At 52.2% G+C, this 16,209-nt stretch overlaps 1 protein-coding gene and 1 long non-coding RNA gene across 3 annotated transcripts in view; one reads left to right on the top strand and one right to left on the bottom strand.

The window, feature by feature from the left end:
- The window catches only part of LOC134928552 (scinderin-like), a 122,681-nt gene that overhangs the window by 54,509 nt on the left and 51,963 nt on the right, over nt 1-16,209 (bottom strand). For both annotated transcript variants that reach the window (XM_063924427.1, XM_063924428.1), the window contains exons 6-7: nt 13,186-13,312; nt 1,840-1,928 (exon numbers count right to left, since the gene is read on the bottom strand). In XM_063924427.1, the coding sequence (XP_063780497.1) occupies nt 1,840-1,928; nt 13,186-13,312 (216 nt within the window). The remainder of the gene's footprint in view (nt 1-1,839; nt 1,929-13,185; nt 13,313-16,209) is intronic.
- Nucleotides 12,324-13,423, top strand: LOC134928553 (uncharacterized). Its single transcript, XR_010177945.1, has 2 exons — nt 12,324-12,611; nt 13,200-13,423. It is a non-coding gene; the product is annotated as an uncharacterized LOC134928553 (long non-coding RNA).

Below are 16,209 nucleotides of genomic sequence, written 5' to 3' on the forward strand. Positions count from 1 at the left end.
TTTCTATCAGCAGGTTCCTTTAGGGCGGCCGTATCCGGAGACGGTAGTGCCACCTTTTTAGACAAACGTGTGAGCGCTTTATCCACTCTAGGGGGAGTTTCCAAACGTGACCTATCCTCTGGCGAGAAAGGGAACGCCATTAGTAATTTTTTTGAAATCACCAATTTTTTATCGGGGAAAGCCCACGCTTCTTCACACACTTCATTTAATTCTTCAGATGGGGGAAAAACTATAGGTAGTTTTTTCTCCCCAAACATAATACCCTTTTTTGAGGTACCTGGGTTTATATCAGATAGGTGTAAAACCTCTTTCATTGCCTCAATCATGCCACGAATGGCCCTAGTGGACATTAAATTTGACTCATCGTCGTCGACACTGGTATCAGTATCCGTGTCGACATCTGTGTCTGCCATCTGAGGTAGTGGGCGATTTAGAGCCCCTGATGGCCATTGAATTGCCTGGGCAGGCACGGGCTGAGAAGCCGGCTGTCCCGTATTTGGCCTGTCGTCAAATTTTTTATGTAAGGAGTCGACACTTGCACGTAATTCCTTCCATAAGTCCATCCACTCAGGTGTCTGCCCCGCAGGGGGTGACATCACATTTATAGGCATCTGCTCCGCCTCCACATAAGTCTCCTCATCAAACATGTCGACACAGCCGTACCGACACACCGCACACACACACAGGGAATGCTCTTAAAGGAGACAGGACCCCACAAAAGCCCTTTGGGGATACAGAGATAGAGTTTGCCAGCACACACCAGAGCGCTATATAATGCAGGGACTAACTGAATTATGTCCCCTATAGCTGCTATAATATTTTCTGCGCCTCAAATCTGTGCCCCCCCTCTCTTTTTTACCCTTTTCTGTAGTGTAGACTGCAGGGGAGAGTCAGGGAGCTTCCTTCCAGCGGAACTGTGAGGGAATAATGGCGCCAGTGTGCTGAGGGAGATGGCTCCGCCCCTTTTTCGGCTGACTTTTCTCCCGCTTTTTTCTGTATTCTGGCAGGGGTAATTACCACATATATAGCCTCTGGGGCTATATATTGTGGTTATTTTGCCAGCCAAGGTGATATTATTGCTGCTCAGGGCGCCCCCCCCAGCGCCCTGCACCCTCAGTGACCGGAGTGTGAAGTGTGTATGAGGAGCAATGGCGCACAGCTGCAGTGCTGTGCGCTACCTTGGTGAAGACTGAAGTCTTCTGCCGCCGATTTTCCGGACTATCTTCTTGCTTTTGGCTCTGTAAGGGGGACGGCGGCGCGGCTCCGGGAACGAACACCAAGGACGGGTCCTGCGGTCGATCCCTCTGGAGCTAATGGTGTCCAGTAGCCTAAGAAGCCCAAGCTAGCTGCAAGCAGGTAGGTTCGCTTCTTCTCCCCTTAGTCCCTCGTTGCAGTGAGCCTGTTGCCAGCAGGTCTCACTGTAAAATATAAAACCTAACATATACTTTCTTTCTAGGAGCTCAGGAGAGCCCCTAGTGTGCATCCAGCTCAGCCGGGCACAGAAATCTAACTGAGGTCTGGAGGAGGGGCATAGAGGGAGGAGCCAGTGCACACCAGGTAGTACCAAATCTTTCTTTTAGTGTGCCCAGTCTCCTGCGGAGCCGTCTATTCCCATGGTCCTTACGGAGTCCCCAGCATCCACTAGGACGTTTAAGAAATTAATGTTTTTGAGGCAAATAATACTGTGGGAACAATATGTAGTGGAATAAGAATCAGATTTGGTGTTGTGGAAAGTGCAAGTGGCTATTGTTAGGCAATACTATCATTGGTAGTACTTTCTTGCTCAGAATAAGCAGGGCAGAGTTCGTTATATAACAAAAAAGTGTCCCAATACAGTACCTGGGTATTAGCATCATAATTCATCTTCTTTATAAAATCTTCAGCTGTCTTCAGTGCAGTTGCCTTTTCATTCTTTGTTGAAGTTTTGCCTAAAGTAAATACGATAGTTTGTAACCGTTTATATAGAGAATACGCCTACTGAGTATGTGTCAGAGTCACAGTGCGCATGTGTCACAATGGCTTACAGATGGTGATCGTAGCCAGGATTTGGACGCAGAGTGATTGACAGGCAGGTAATGTACTTTACACATACTTACCTGCTTTTCTGCTATTTCCATTGGTAGGAGCCCAGAGGAGAGATGCGGCTGACTGTAGGTGGGGGCGGGGCCCAGCATTGAGTGTCGTTGTGGGGAATGTTGTGGTTTGCTGGTCGCTCATGAGGGGGTGGGGTCACAATGGCGTAATTTGCATAAACTGTGGCATATTGCCCCCCTCCTCACGAGTGACCCACGAATCACGGCACGATCCTGACAATAGTGGCCACTTTCTTGGTAAGTGGTCAGGGTGCGGGCGGACAGTGTACTCTTCTGGGAGTGCGGGGGACTGCTCGCAAATTCGGGTGTCTCCTGCAACTTCCCAAAGAGTAAGCGAGTATGGTTTATAAGAGGTAGCGGGGGCGTGTCCCAAGAGTTTTGTGGACATGTTGCAGCCAGCGACAGCGTTTTTGGACTCACTGGCCCAGGTTACTTGGTTCTGCGGACAGTCTGTGCAGCTGTAGGGTAGCTTAGAAGTTTGATGGTGCGACTGCTGAGAGTCCGATGCTGCTTGTTTGTAAGCAGGCGGTGGACTGCTGAGAGTCCGATGCTGCTTGTTTGTAAGCAGGCGGTGGATCAGAGATGCAGCTGGTGGCGGTGTGCAGAGGATGAAGATGACGGAAGCCCTTGCGACCCGAAGCCTAGTGGGCGGTGCTCTGGCATAGACACATCTGATTCAGAATATAGGTGAATTATTCGAACAGGACTTCTGATTCCTGGAGGCGTCCGGAATTGTGATGTCATTGCGCGTGACTCTAATTATCCAGTGTCACTACAGTTTCTGATATACAGTACATTGTGAGGGCTATTTTTACAAGAAAGCATTTGCCTGTCCATTTTCAAAATAATAACAACTAGGTGATTCATCGCGCCCTACGTGCGCTGTTCACACCGTCGCAAGGGGCTACAACCCTTAACCATTGCATGTGCAATATTTTTATTGCTGCTGGTTCGGGAGGGGAGGGGCGGGTGCAGGGGAGCCGGAGGTGGGAGAGGGGCGGTTGTACACACATATAAATACACACACACACACGTACATTAATTATATACATGCACCTGGGGATGACAGACAGGGCAGGGAAGGCGTGTGCAGGTTAATGTAGTGCCATAAGGCAGTAGCTGCTGAAGTGTGGCAATGAAGAGAGCAATGTGAGCGGGGAGTACGGGGAGCCTCTGGATCCAAGTGATCGCTGCTATGTCGGTGCTGCTGGCGCTGCTGCTGAGCCGCTCCTCCCTCCATGGCCGAAGCTGCTGTCCGGCCCCCAGGCTGCAGAGAGGCTGCTATCTTTTCACTGGCACCTGGGCCCTTCATGAGGAGGAGAGACCGGTGCTGGGTGCCTGAGAAGTCCCCGTGCCTGCGGGAAGGCAGCCGGAGTTTGGCACTCACCTGGCCTTCCTTCACTCCAGGTAGAGCCCATCACAGATTACTCCAGGTAGAGCCCGTCAAAGATTACGCCAGGGTAGATCCCCTTTTACACATTACGCGAGGTAGTGCCCCTGTCACACATTACGCCAGGTAGATCCCGTCACACAATACGCCAGGTAGATCCCGTCACACATTACGCCAGGTAGAGCCCCTGTCACACATAACACCAGGTAGAGCCCCTTTTACACATTATGGCAGGTAGAGCCCCTGTCACACATAACACCAGGTAGAGCCCCTTTTACACATTATGGCAGGTAGAGCCCGTCACACATTATGCCAGGTAGAGCCCGTCACACATTACGCCAGGTAGAGCCCGTCACACATTACGCCAGGTAGAGCCCCTGTCACACATAACACCAGGTAGAGCCCCTGTCACACATAACACCAGGTAGAGCCCCTTTTACACATTATGGCAGGTAGAGTCCCTGTCACACATTACGCCAGGTAGAGCCCGTCACACATTACGCCAGGTAGAGCCCGTCACACATTACGCCAGGTAGATCCCGTCCAGTAGCGGATCTTGCCATGGGCAAGCAAAACTTTTGCCCGGGGCGCCGCCTTCCGGAGGGCGCTGGCGCCATCCGGAGGGCGCCGCACCATGGCAAGATCCGCCACTGCTGTGCCCTCCGCTGCCCGCTGTGTCCCCCGTCTGTGCCTCCTGTGAAGGGAACTAGACGCTACGCGTCTAGTTTCCCTTCGTGGAGAGTACCTTTGCTGAGCTATGCGCAATGACGTCATCGCGCACCGCACAGCAAAGGTCCTCTCCACGAAGGGAACTAGACGCTACGCGTCTAGTTTCCCTTCGTGGAGAGGACCTTTTGCTGTGCGGTGCGCGATGACGTCATCACGCACCGCTCAGCATTCAAGCGGCGCTACTAATGTACAGGGGGCGTAACTGACCACGCCCCCTGTATTAAGCCACGCCCCGTTTCCTGCCCGGGGCGCAGAGCGGGCTTGAACCGGCCCTGATCCCGTCACACATTACGCAGGTAGAGCTCATTTTACACATTATGGCAGTTAGAGTCCCTGTCACACATTACGCCAGGTAGAGCCCCCTTTTACACATTACGTCAGGTAATGTCTCCTTTTACAGATTACAGAAGGTAGAGTCATGAAAGAGAGGGAGGGAGAGAGAGATAGGGTTGAGAGGGAAAGAAAGGTGGCAGGTAGAGAGACAGAGAGAGTGGTGGGGAGGAGAGAGAGAGAGAGAGAGAGACAAACACACACACACACAGCAGTACCTATGGGATAATGGCTGGAGTGCAGGCAGCAATGGCGCCGGTTGGGTGATGTCCCTGTGCTGGTGATGGCTGTAGCTGCAGTACACTATGGAATCGGAGCTGTTGCAGGTGCTGCCATTCCGTCTTCCCGGCATCCCCTGCGCAGCTCCCTGCCGGGAGGAGGTGCGGCTCCGGACCGGCCTGTATGGTGCAGGGACACTGCTGCACCAGTCAAGGAAGAGGAGCGGGGTGGAGATGCAGCAAACGGAACGCGGGAGACAGAGATAGTCTGCGCAGGGCTGGCAGCTATAATATATATCAGCGGGCAGCAGCTGTGCGTCCGGCAGAGGAGCCGGGCACAACGCTACTTTTATATGTTATAGTTTGCAGCGCTGCAGCTGGGGTGGCCAATCGGAGTGGATGCGGATAGTGTGCCAACAGCACAAATGCACTGTGTGTGAAGCACCATCCGCCCACAGCTAGTTAAGGCCTGGTGCTGACTGTCCCCTCTCCCTACACACGCACTGACTGCAAACTGCTGCCTCCCTCACTCACAGACACACCCTTTTCCACTTGCTAGCACGAGTCGCAGTTGGGAGCCTGACACGACTGCGACCCGTGCTAGAGCCCCCTTCTACACCGCGCTCACCAACCCGGCATATTGCTGGGTTGTTGACGCTGCTGGTGATGGGGCAGGGGCGGCACTGGGAGATCACATGATCTCCCAGCGTCGCCCTTCCATACACTGTGAACGGGAGCCGTGTCGCATCGACACGGCTCCCGTTTACACTACACAGCTTACCGGGTTGAACTCGTGTTCAACCCGGCTAGCTACCCGGGTAGGATTCCTGGATCACTTGATCAGGGAATTTGCAGGGGGGGCCATTTCCACTAGAAAAAAACACGGGTAAATGCGCGCCCCCACGCATTTACCCGTGTTTTTAGAGCTAGTGGAAAAGGGGTATTAGACTGCACATCACACAAACACACATGGACTGCAGAATGCCCCCTCCCCCAACACACACACACTGCCTGCAGACTAACACCCCCCCTCCCCAAAACAGAGACACACACACGCACACTGCCTGCAGAGTAACCCCCCCACCCTCAACACAGACACACCCACTGCCAACCCCCCCTTCCCTAACACACACACACACACACACACACACACACACACACACGCACACACGCACGCACTGCCTGCAGAGTAACACCACCCCCTTCCCCAACACACACACACACACACACACACACACACACACACTACCTGCAGACTACCAACCCCCCCCCCCCTTCCCCAACACACACACACTGCTTGCAGAGTGACACCCCCCCTTCCCCAACACACACACACACACACACACACACTCTCACACACACCCTGCAGACTAACAACCCCCCCCCTCACCTCCCCTAACACACACACACACACACACACACACACGGACTGCAGAATGCCCTCCTCCCAAACACAAAACTTTGCTTGCCCCACACCCATTGCATACAACTGCATACCCTCCAACAATTTACACATAAAAATTGGTACAAATTCGGAAAGGGGGCGTGGCCACGGGTAAAATGGCATAGTCGCGACCCTTTTCCTATACTTTCAATGGAAGTTTGGTGAGCCAAAAATCGGTACAGATCATTAAAATAAGAATTTACTTACCGATAATTCTATTTCTCGTAGTCCGTAGTGGATGCTGGGAACTCCGTAAGGACCATGGGGAATAGCGGCTCCGCAGGAGACTGGTCACAAAAGTAAAGCTTTAGGACTACCTGGTGTGCACTGGCTCCTCCCCCTATGACCCTCCTCCAAGCCTCAGTTAGGATACTGTGCCCGGACGAGCGTACACAATAAGGAAGGATTTTGAATCCCGGGTAAGACTCATACCAGCCACACCAATCACACCGTACAACCTGTGATCTGAACCCAGTTAACAGCATGATAACAGAGGAGCCTCTGAAAAGATGGCTCACAACAATAATAACCCGATTTTTGTAACAATAACTATGTACAAGTATTGCAGACAATCCGCACTTGGGATGGGCGCCCAGCATCCACTACGGACTACGAGAAATAGAATTATCGGTAAGTAAATTCTTATTTTCTCTGACGTCCTAGTGGATGCTGGGAACTCCGTAAGGACCATGGGGATTATACCAAAGCTCACAAACGGGCGGGAGAGTGCGGATGACTCTGCAGCACCGAATGAGAGAACTCCAGGTCCTCCTCAGCCAGGGTATCAAATTTGTAGAATTTAGCAAACGTGTTTGCCCCTGACCAAGTAGCTGCTCTGCAAAGTTGTAAAGCCGAGACCCCTCGGGCAGCCGCCCAAGATGAGCCCACCTTCCTTGTGGAATGGGCTTTTACAGATTTTGGCTGTGGCAGGCCTGCCACAGAATGTGCAAGCTGAATTGTACTACAAATCCAACGAGCAATAGTCTGCTTAGAAGCAGGAGCACCCAGCTTGTTGGGTGCATACAGGATAAACAGCGAGTCAGATTTTCTGACTGCAGCCGTCCTGGAAACATATATTTTCAGGGCCCTGACTACGTCCAGCAACTTGGAGTCCTCCAAGTCCCTAGTAGCCGCAGGTACCACAATAGGCTGGTTCAAGTGAAACGCTGAAACCACCTTAGGGAGAAATTGAGGACGAGTCCTCAATTCTGCCCTGTCCCTATGAAAAATTAGGTAAGGGCTTTTATAGGATAAAGCCGCCAATTCTGAGACACGCCTGGCTGAAGCCAGGGCCAACAGCATTACCACTTTCCATGTGAGATATTTTAAGTCCACAGTGGTGAGTGGTTCAAACCAATGTGATTTTAGGAACCCCCAAACTACATTGAGATCCCAAGGTGCCACTGGAGGCACAAAAGGAGGCTGTATATGCAGCACTCCCTTGACAAACGTCTGAACTTCAGGAACTGAAGCCAGTTCTTTCTGGAAGAAAATCGACAGGGCCGAAATTTGAACCTTAATGGACCCTAATTTTAGGCCCATAGACAGTCCTGTTTGGAGGAAATGCAGGAAACGACCCAGTTGAAATTCCTCTGTAGGGGCCTTCCGGGCCTCGCACCACGCAACATATTTACGCCAAATACGGTGATAATGCTGTATGGTTACATCCTTCCTGGCTTTGATCAGGGTAGGGATGACTTCATCCGGAATGCCTTTTTCCTTCAGGATCCGGCGTTCAACCGCCATGCCGTCAAACGCAGCCGCGGTAAGTCTTGGAACAGACAGGGTCCCTGCTGGAGCAGGTCCCTTCTTAGAGGTAGAGGCCACGGGTCCTCTGTGAGCATCTCTTGAAGTTCCGGGTACCAAGTCCTTCTTGGCCAATCCGGAGCCACGAGTATAGTCTTTACTCCTCTCCTTCTTATGATTCTCAGTACCTTGGGTATGAGAAGCAGAGGAGGGAACACATACACTGACTGGTACACCCACGGTGTTACCAGAGCGTCCACAGCTATTGCCTGAGGGTCCCTTGACCTGGCGCAATACCTGTCTAGTTTTTTGTTGAGGCGGGACGCCATCATGTCCACCTTTGGTTTTTCCCAACGGTTCAAAATCATGTGGAAGACTTCTGGGTGAAGTCCCCACTCTCCCGGGTGGAGGTCGTGTCTGCTGAGGAAGTCTGCTTCCCAGTTGTCCACTCCCGGAATGAACACTGCTGACAGTGCTATCACATGATTTTCCGCCCAGCGAAGAATCCTTGCAGCTTCTGCCATTGCCCTCCTGCTTCTTGTGCCGCCCTGTCTGTTTACGTGGGCGACTGCCGTGATGTTGTCTGACTGGATCAGCACCGGCTGACCTTGAAGCAGAGGTCTTGCTAGGCTTAGAGCATTGTAGATGGCCCTTAGCTCCAGGATATTTATGTGAAGTGATGTCTCCAGGCTTGACCACAAGCCCTGGAAATTTCTTCCCTGTGTGACTGCTCCCCAGCCTCTCAGGCTGGCATCCGTGGTCACCAGGACCCAGTCCTGAATGCCGAATCTGCGGCCCTCTAGAAGATGAGCACTCTGCAACCACCACAGGAGAGACACCCTTGTCCTTGGTGACAAGATTATCCGCTGATGCATCTGAAGATGCGACCCGGACCATTTGTCTAGCAGATCCCACTGGAAGGTTCTTGCGTGGAATCTGCCGAATGGGATTGCTTCGTAAGAAGCCACCATCTTTCCCAGGACCCTTGTGCATTGATGCACTGAGACTTGGCCTGGTTTTAGGAGATTTCTGACTAGTTCGGATAACTCCCTGGCTTTCTCCTCCGGGAGAAACACCTTTTTCTGGACTGTGTCCAGGATCATCCCTAGGAATAGAAGTCGTGTCGTCGGGATCAGCTGCGATTTTGGAATATTGAGAATCCAACCGTGCTGGCGCAGCACTATCTGAGATAGTGCTACCCCGACTTCCAACTGTTCCCTGGATCTTGCCCTTATCAGGAGATCGTCCAAGTAAGGGATAACTAAAACTCCCTTCCTTCGAAGGAGTATCATCATTTCGGCCATTACCTTGGTAAAGACCCGAGGTGCCGTGGACAATCCAAACAGCAGCGTCTGAAACTGATAGTGACAGTTCTGTACCACAAACCTGAGGTACCCTTGGTGAGAAGGGTAAATTGGGACATGTAGGTAAGCATCTTTGATGTCCAGAGACACCATATAGTCCCCTTCTTCCAGGTTTGCAATCACTGCTCTGAGTGACTCCATCTTGAATTTGAACCTTTGTATGTAAGTGTTCAAGGATTTTAGATTTAAAATTGGTCTCACCGAGCCGTCCGGCTTCGGTACCACAAATAGTGTGGAATAGTACCCCTTTCCCTGTTGTAGGAGGGGTACCTTGATTATCACCTGCTGGGAATACAGCTTGTGAATGGCTTCCAATACTGCCTCCCTGTCTGAGGGAGACGTCGGTAAAGCAGACTTTAGAAAACGGCGAGGGGGAGACGTCTCGAATTCCAATTTGTACCCCTGAGATACCACCTGAAGGATCCAGGGGTCCACTTGCGAGTGAGCCCACTGAACTTCTTGAGACGGGCCCCCACCGTGCCTGAGTCCGCTTGTAAAGCCCCAGCGTCATGCTGAGGACTTTGCGGAGGCGGGAGAGGGCTTTTGTTCCTGGGAACTGGCTGTTTGCTGCAGCCTTTTTCCTCTCCCTCTGCCACGGGGCAGAAATGAGGCGCCTTTTGCCCGCTTGCCCTTATGGGGCCGAAAGGACTGCGCCTGATAATACGGCGTCTTCTTAGGTTGAGAAGCTACCTGGGGTAAAAATGTGGATTTTCCAGCAGTTGCCGTGGCTACCAGGTCTGATAGACCTACCCCAAATAACTCCTCCCCCTTATAAGGCAATACTTCCATGTGCCTTTTAGAATCCGCATCACCTGACCACTGCCGCGTCCATAAACCTCTTCTTGCAGAAATGGACAGCGCGCTAATTCTTGATGCCAGTCGGCAAATATCCCTCTGTGCATCACGCATATATAGAAATGCATCCTTCAAATGCTCTATAGTCAGTAATATACTGTCCCTATCTAGGGTATCAATATTTTCAGTCAGGGAATCCGACCACGCCAGGCCCGCACTGCACATCCAGGCTGAGGCGATTGCTGGTCGCAGTATAACACCCGTGTGAGTGTATATACATTTTAGGATATTCTCCAGCTTTCTATCTGCAGGTTCCTTTAGGGCGGCCGTATCAGGAGAGGGTAGTGCTACCTGTTTAGACAAGCGTGTGAGCGCTTTATCCACCCTAGGGGGTGTTTCCCAACGTGCCCTATCCTCTGGCGGGAAAGGGTACGATGCCAATAACCTTTTAGGAATTATCAGTTTTTTATCGGGGGAAACCCACGCCTCATCACACACTTCATTTAATTCCTCGGATACAGGAAAAACTACAGGCAGTTTTTTCTCACCAAACATAATACCCTTTTTAGTGGTACTTGTATTATCAGAGATATGCAATACATTTTTCATTGCTTCAATCATGTAACGTGTGGCCCTAGTGGAAGTCACGTTTGTCTCCTCATCATCGACACTGGAGTCAGTATCCGTGTCTGCCATTTGAGGTAACGGGCGTTTTAGAGCCCCTGATGGCGTTTGAGACCCCTGGACAGGCACAAGCTGAGTAGCCGGCTGTCTCATGTCGTCAACTGTCTGTCGTAAAGAGCTGACACTGTCACGCAATTCCTTCCATAAGCTTATCCACTCAGGTGTCGACTCCCTAGGGGGTGACAACTCTATAATAGGCAATTGCTCCGCCTCCATCTCATTTTCCTCCTCAAACATGTCGACACAATCGTACCGACACACCGCACACACACAGGGAATGCTCTGATAGAGGACAGGACCCCACTAGCCCTTTGGGGAGACAGAGGGAGAGTATGCCAGCACACACCAGAGCGCTATATATAGACAGGAATACCACTATAAAATGTGCTTTTCCCTTTATAGCTGCTGTTAGTATTAAAACTGCGCCAAATTAGTGCCCCCCTCTCTTTTTTACCCTTTTCTGTAGTGCAGGACTGCAGGGGAGAGTCAGGGAGACGTCCTTCCAGCGGAGCTGTGATGGAAAATGGCGCCCGTGTGCTGAGGAGATAGGCTCCGCCCCCTTCTCGGCGGCCTTTTCTCCCGCTTTTGGTGAGTTCTGGCAGGGGTTAAAATACATCCATATAGCCCTGGGGGTTATATGTGGTGTATTTTTGCCAGCCAAGGTGTTTACATTGCTGCTCAGGGCGCCCCCCCCTAGCGCCCTGCACCCTCAGTGACCGAAGTGTGAAGTGTGCCTGAGTAACAATGGCGCACAGCTGCAGTGCTGTGCGCTACCTTGTTGAAGACTGATGTCTTCTGCCGCCGATTTTCCGGACCTCTTCTTGCTTCTGGCTCTGTAAGGGGGCCGGCGGCGCGGCTCTGGGACCGAGCTCCGAGGCTGGGCCTGTGTTCGGTCCCTCTGGAGCTAATGGTGTCCAGTAGCCTAAGAAGCCCAATCCACTCTGCACGCAGGTGAGTTCGCTTCTTCTCCCCTTAGTCCCTCGATGCAGTGAGCCTGTTGCCAGCAGGTCTCACTGAAAATAAAAACCTAAAACTAAACTTTCACTAAGAAGCTCAGGAGAGCCCCTAGTGTGCACCCTTCTCGGCCGGGCACAAAAATCTAACTGAGGCTTGGAGGAGGGTCATAGGGGGAGGAGCCAGTGCACACCAGGTAGTCCTAAAGCTTTACTTTTGTGCCCAGTCTCCTGCGGAGCCGCTATTCCCCATGGTCCTTACGGAGTTCCCAGCATCCACTAGGACGTCAGAGAAAAAAAGGTACTGTGCCTGCTAAAAAGGTCCAGCTGGAGCATACTTACCTACATTTTGGCTGCTCTCTGCGGGAGAGAGCAGCCAGGTCAGCTCAGAGGGCGGGCAGGGGAGGCTGTGACGTCGTGGAGGGGGTGGACCAGAGGCGGGACGGGGCGGAGAAAGGGCGGAGCAAGGGCGGGGTCATGACGATGCCTCTTTTAAGCCACACCCCCCGCTCTGTAATGCCGCGATCACCGGCATTACACTGCAGGGGGCGTGGATATGATGACGCGATTCAGCAAGAATCGCGTCATCAACTGCCCGGACCGCCCACTTTACACACTAAGTGGGCGGACGGGCAGGGGGGACCCCACGAATCGGGAGACTTGCCTGCTCTTCCGGGGGGCCGGGAGGGTCACCCGATTTTCGGGAGCCTCCCGGCCATTCCGGGAGAGTAGGCAAGTATGAGCTGGAGGGTATGCAACTGCCACCTGACTTAGTGGCAGCTCAGGAGCCGTGCTGTGTGGAGTCCGCAGTGGAGCCGAGGAAGCATGCAGTGTGCAGCGACTGACACACAGAGGACCATTCTTGGTGAGCCGCCTGGTCTCCTCCTGCCCTGCTCAGAAAACTCTGTAGCTGTGTGAGGGAGCAGCAGCTGCAGCTCAGAGTCCGAGCTCTCAGGGAAAAGATGCGCTGTGGCACTGGATCGGCTGGCGGGGGGGGGGTTGTTACTCTGTACTAACTCCATGCAACTACGGCAGCGGGGGATGGGCAGGTCGGGCACCGCTGCTCAATGTATTCTTGGGGGGGGGGGGGGAGAGGAGGATTGGTTTCGGGCTGCAATGTGAACTCCGATGCGGGGATAAAAGGGAGGGTGGGGCATAGGTGCCCGCGGCTCAGTATATCCTGGGTGGGGGATGTCAGGCTACAGTGTAAACTGCGACGGCGGGTTGCTGGGGCGGGGGGTCGGTCATTACTGGCCGCGGCTGCACAGTAACCTGGGGGAAAAGGAGGCAGAGCTGATAGGAAGGCACCAGATTTATTTTGGCAGCCAGTTCCGATCTGTGACTCTGCCCAGCGTTGTGACTCCGCCCAGCGTTAGCCACACAGTCACAGATCTGGGCTATTATATAGGAGATGATAATAATAATAGTAATATGATAACCTTTCCATACAAAGATCTTGTCTCCTGCGTCCAACACAAAGCACTCGTCAGTCAGGAGCATGGACATAGAGAACGGACTTTCTTCTGAAACCACAGTAATCTCCATGGAGCCGCTCGCATCTGAGACCTGCAATATAAATGCAATATAAATACTCGTGTACAGTAAAAATTAATGTATATAATAAACTGCAAGGTGCGATACATACGTAAAATACACAACAATAGCTAAATATTACAACTGCGTCATCATAAATACAGTACTTATGGCGGGATTTGTTTTTCGCTGTGTTCCCAAAACAAACAGAGCGCTACGAGACCAGGAACCTGCACCTCCGCCGCCAGCCCCCAGTGTACTCCTTCTGTTTTATGTATGATTGGGTGTTATGTAACGAGCTATACTGTCCAGAACTGCACAGCTTTATGATAATTACAAGTAATATGATGACAATCACGAATTATTGGTTGACGTGTCAGTACCCATGACATGTACATTCACACGTGTAGTTGGACATGGCCCGCAGACCATTGGGGAGACGTATCAAGCTTTGGAGAGAGCTGAAGTGGAGAAGTTGCCCAAATCAGCAAATATGCTTCTGTCATTTCAAAAACTGTGCTAGATTGGTAGACAGAGGGCGAGTGGTTGATTTGAGCAACTTCCCACTTTATCTCTCTCCATGAATTGATACTTCTCCCCTTAAATCTGTACAGTACATCTTTCCAAAAAAACTGCTTCCACACCATGGACAGCTGGTCAGCAGAATAAGGAGATACCTGGGTTTGGTGGGTGATGAGGAGGTCAGCCCTTGGATTCATTTGGAGCTAGAAATATTTGGACTACAGAGAATTATTACTCACGGCTGGTACAGTGGTCAGCATTGCTGCCTCACTATCATCAATTCATTTCCTGGCCAAGGCACTGTCGGTGCAGAGTTTGTATGTTTCCCCACACTCCAAAAACATTCTGGTACGTTAACTGGCTTCTGACAATAATCAGTGTGTGTGTGTGTGTGTGTGTGTGTGTGTGTGTGTGTGTGTGTGTGTGTGTGTGTGTGTGTGTGTGTGTGTGTGTGTGTGTGTGTGTGTGTGTGTGTGTGTGTGTGTGTGTGTGTGTGTGTCCACCTGGATTTCAATCTAGTTATTCAATTGATTCCTTTTCACAATCATATGAGGGAAGTAGTTACCTTCTCAATGAACAGGATCCCAACGGTCATTATACCGACGCCGGGATCCCGAGGTAGTACACAGAATGCCGCCGTCAAAATACTGACAACCGGCATCCTCATCTTTCGGACGGCGGGACACGCTGCCATTCTGCCGTGCGCGAGAAGGGGGGTGTTTAGGTTTAGGCAGCAGAAGGGGGATTAGGGTTAGGGTGCAGCCACGGGAAGGTTAAGGTTAGGGACCAGTGACGGAAGGTTAGGGTTAGGCACACAGAAGGGGAGGTTAGGGGTAGACACCCAGCGGGGAGGGTTTGGTTTAGGCAGCGGGGAAGGGAGGGTTAGGGTTAAGGTGCAGGGACGGAAGGTTAGGGTTAGGCACACAGAAGGGGAAGGAAGGGTTAGAGTTAGACACCACTGGGGAGGGTTAGGCACCCAGCGAGGGAAGGATTGGGTTTAGGCAGCAGGGAAGGGAGGGTTAGGGTTAAGGTGCAGGGACGGAAGGCTAGGGTTAGGCACGGAAGGGAGGGTTAGGGTTAGGCACCACTGGGGAGGGTTAGGGTTAGGCACCCAGCGAGGAGGATTAGGTTTAGGCAGCGGGAAAGGGAGGGTTAGGGTTAGGCACCCAGCGGAGAGAATTAGGTTTAGGCAGCGGGGAAGGGAGGGTTAGGGTTAGGCACCCAGCGGGGAGGATTAGGTTTAGGCAGCGGGGAAGGGAGGGCTAGGGTTAAGGTGCAGGGACGGAAGGTTAGGGTTAGGCACACAAAAGGGGAAGGGAGGGTTAGGGTTAGGCGGCACCCAGCGGGGAGGATTAGGTTTAGGCAGCGGGGAAGGGAGGGTTAGGGTTAAGGTGCAGGGACGGAAGGTTAGGGTTAGGCACACAAAAGGGGAAGGGAGGGTTAGGGTTAGGCGGCACCCAGCGGGGAGGATTAGGTTTAGGCAGCGGGGAAGGGAGGGTTAGGGTGCAGGGACGGAAGGCTAGGGTTAGGCACACAGAAGGGGAAGGAAGGGTTAGGGTTAGACACCACTGGGGAGGGTTAGGCACCCGCAAGGGAGGGATAGGGTAGGGAAAAGGTAAGGGTTAGGGGCCTCACTGGGGGGCTGTCAGGATTCTGATGGATGGGACGCCGCTGCCGGTATACTGATCGCCGGCATCCCGTCCATCGGCAACTCATACTGGAACCTCATATGACTGTACTATGGGCCTATTTCATATTTGTACACAAACCTAATGGTTTACAGTACGTACAAATCTGATGCTTGGAGACCTGCGCAGGCACAAGACCCAGACTGTGCAGAACAGGTCTGGCGATGTCGCTCACAGCCCCGTCAGCTGCAGTATGAGTGACATGCTGTGGCTAACACCAGACACCGTTCTTCAAAACTTGGGAGTGTCACCCCTGTTTTGAAGGCGTAACGGGTCCAGCGTCTGCGCCATCTGATGTAGACTTCCCGAACTTGGGTGTCCCAAATCCAATGGCCAGCCTGAGTAAGCTTCAGCTTACACATGCTGGCTGGTGCCTGTAACCATCACGAATCGCGACCAATGAACGGAATGGTCGCGATGGCAATCCGAGGCTGCGTCCTTAGGCGCAGCACTGGATCCTAGCTAATGCTAACAGGAGGCGTCTATCTCTGTGCTTTACAATTTGAATGAGACGGAACTGCACGGCTGCTTCCTTGCGGCCGCACAATTCTATACAAACATGAGTCAGTCCCTGTGTACAGATGGAGCCTCGCTCATCTAGGCTTCTCTGCTGCACCATGGTGCACCAAGGTTTATTAACATAAACCTTTCATCTATTGTTCTCAGCTGCAATACAATACAGAGAGAACAATACAGCAGGGGATTAAGTCATTACAGCAG

The sequence above is a fragment of the Pseudophryne corroboree genome, chromosome 5, assembly GCF_028390025.1.
Source record: "Pseudophryne corroboree isolate aPseCor3 chromosome 5, aPseCor3.hap2, whole genome shotgun sequence".
Taxonomy (NCBI): domain Eukaryota; kingdom Metazoa; phylum Chordata; class Amphibia; order Anura; family Myobatrachidae; genus Pseudophryne; species Pseudophryne corroboree.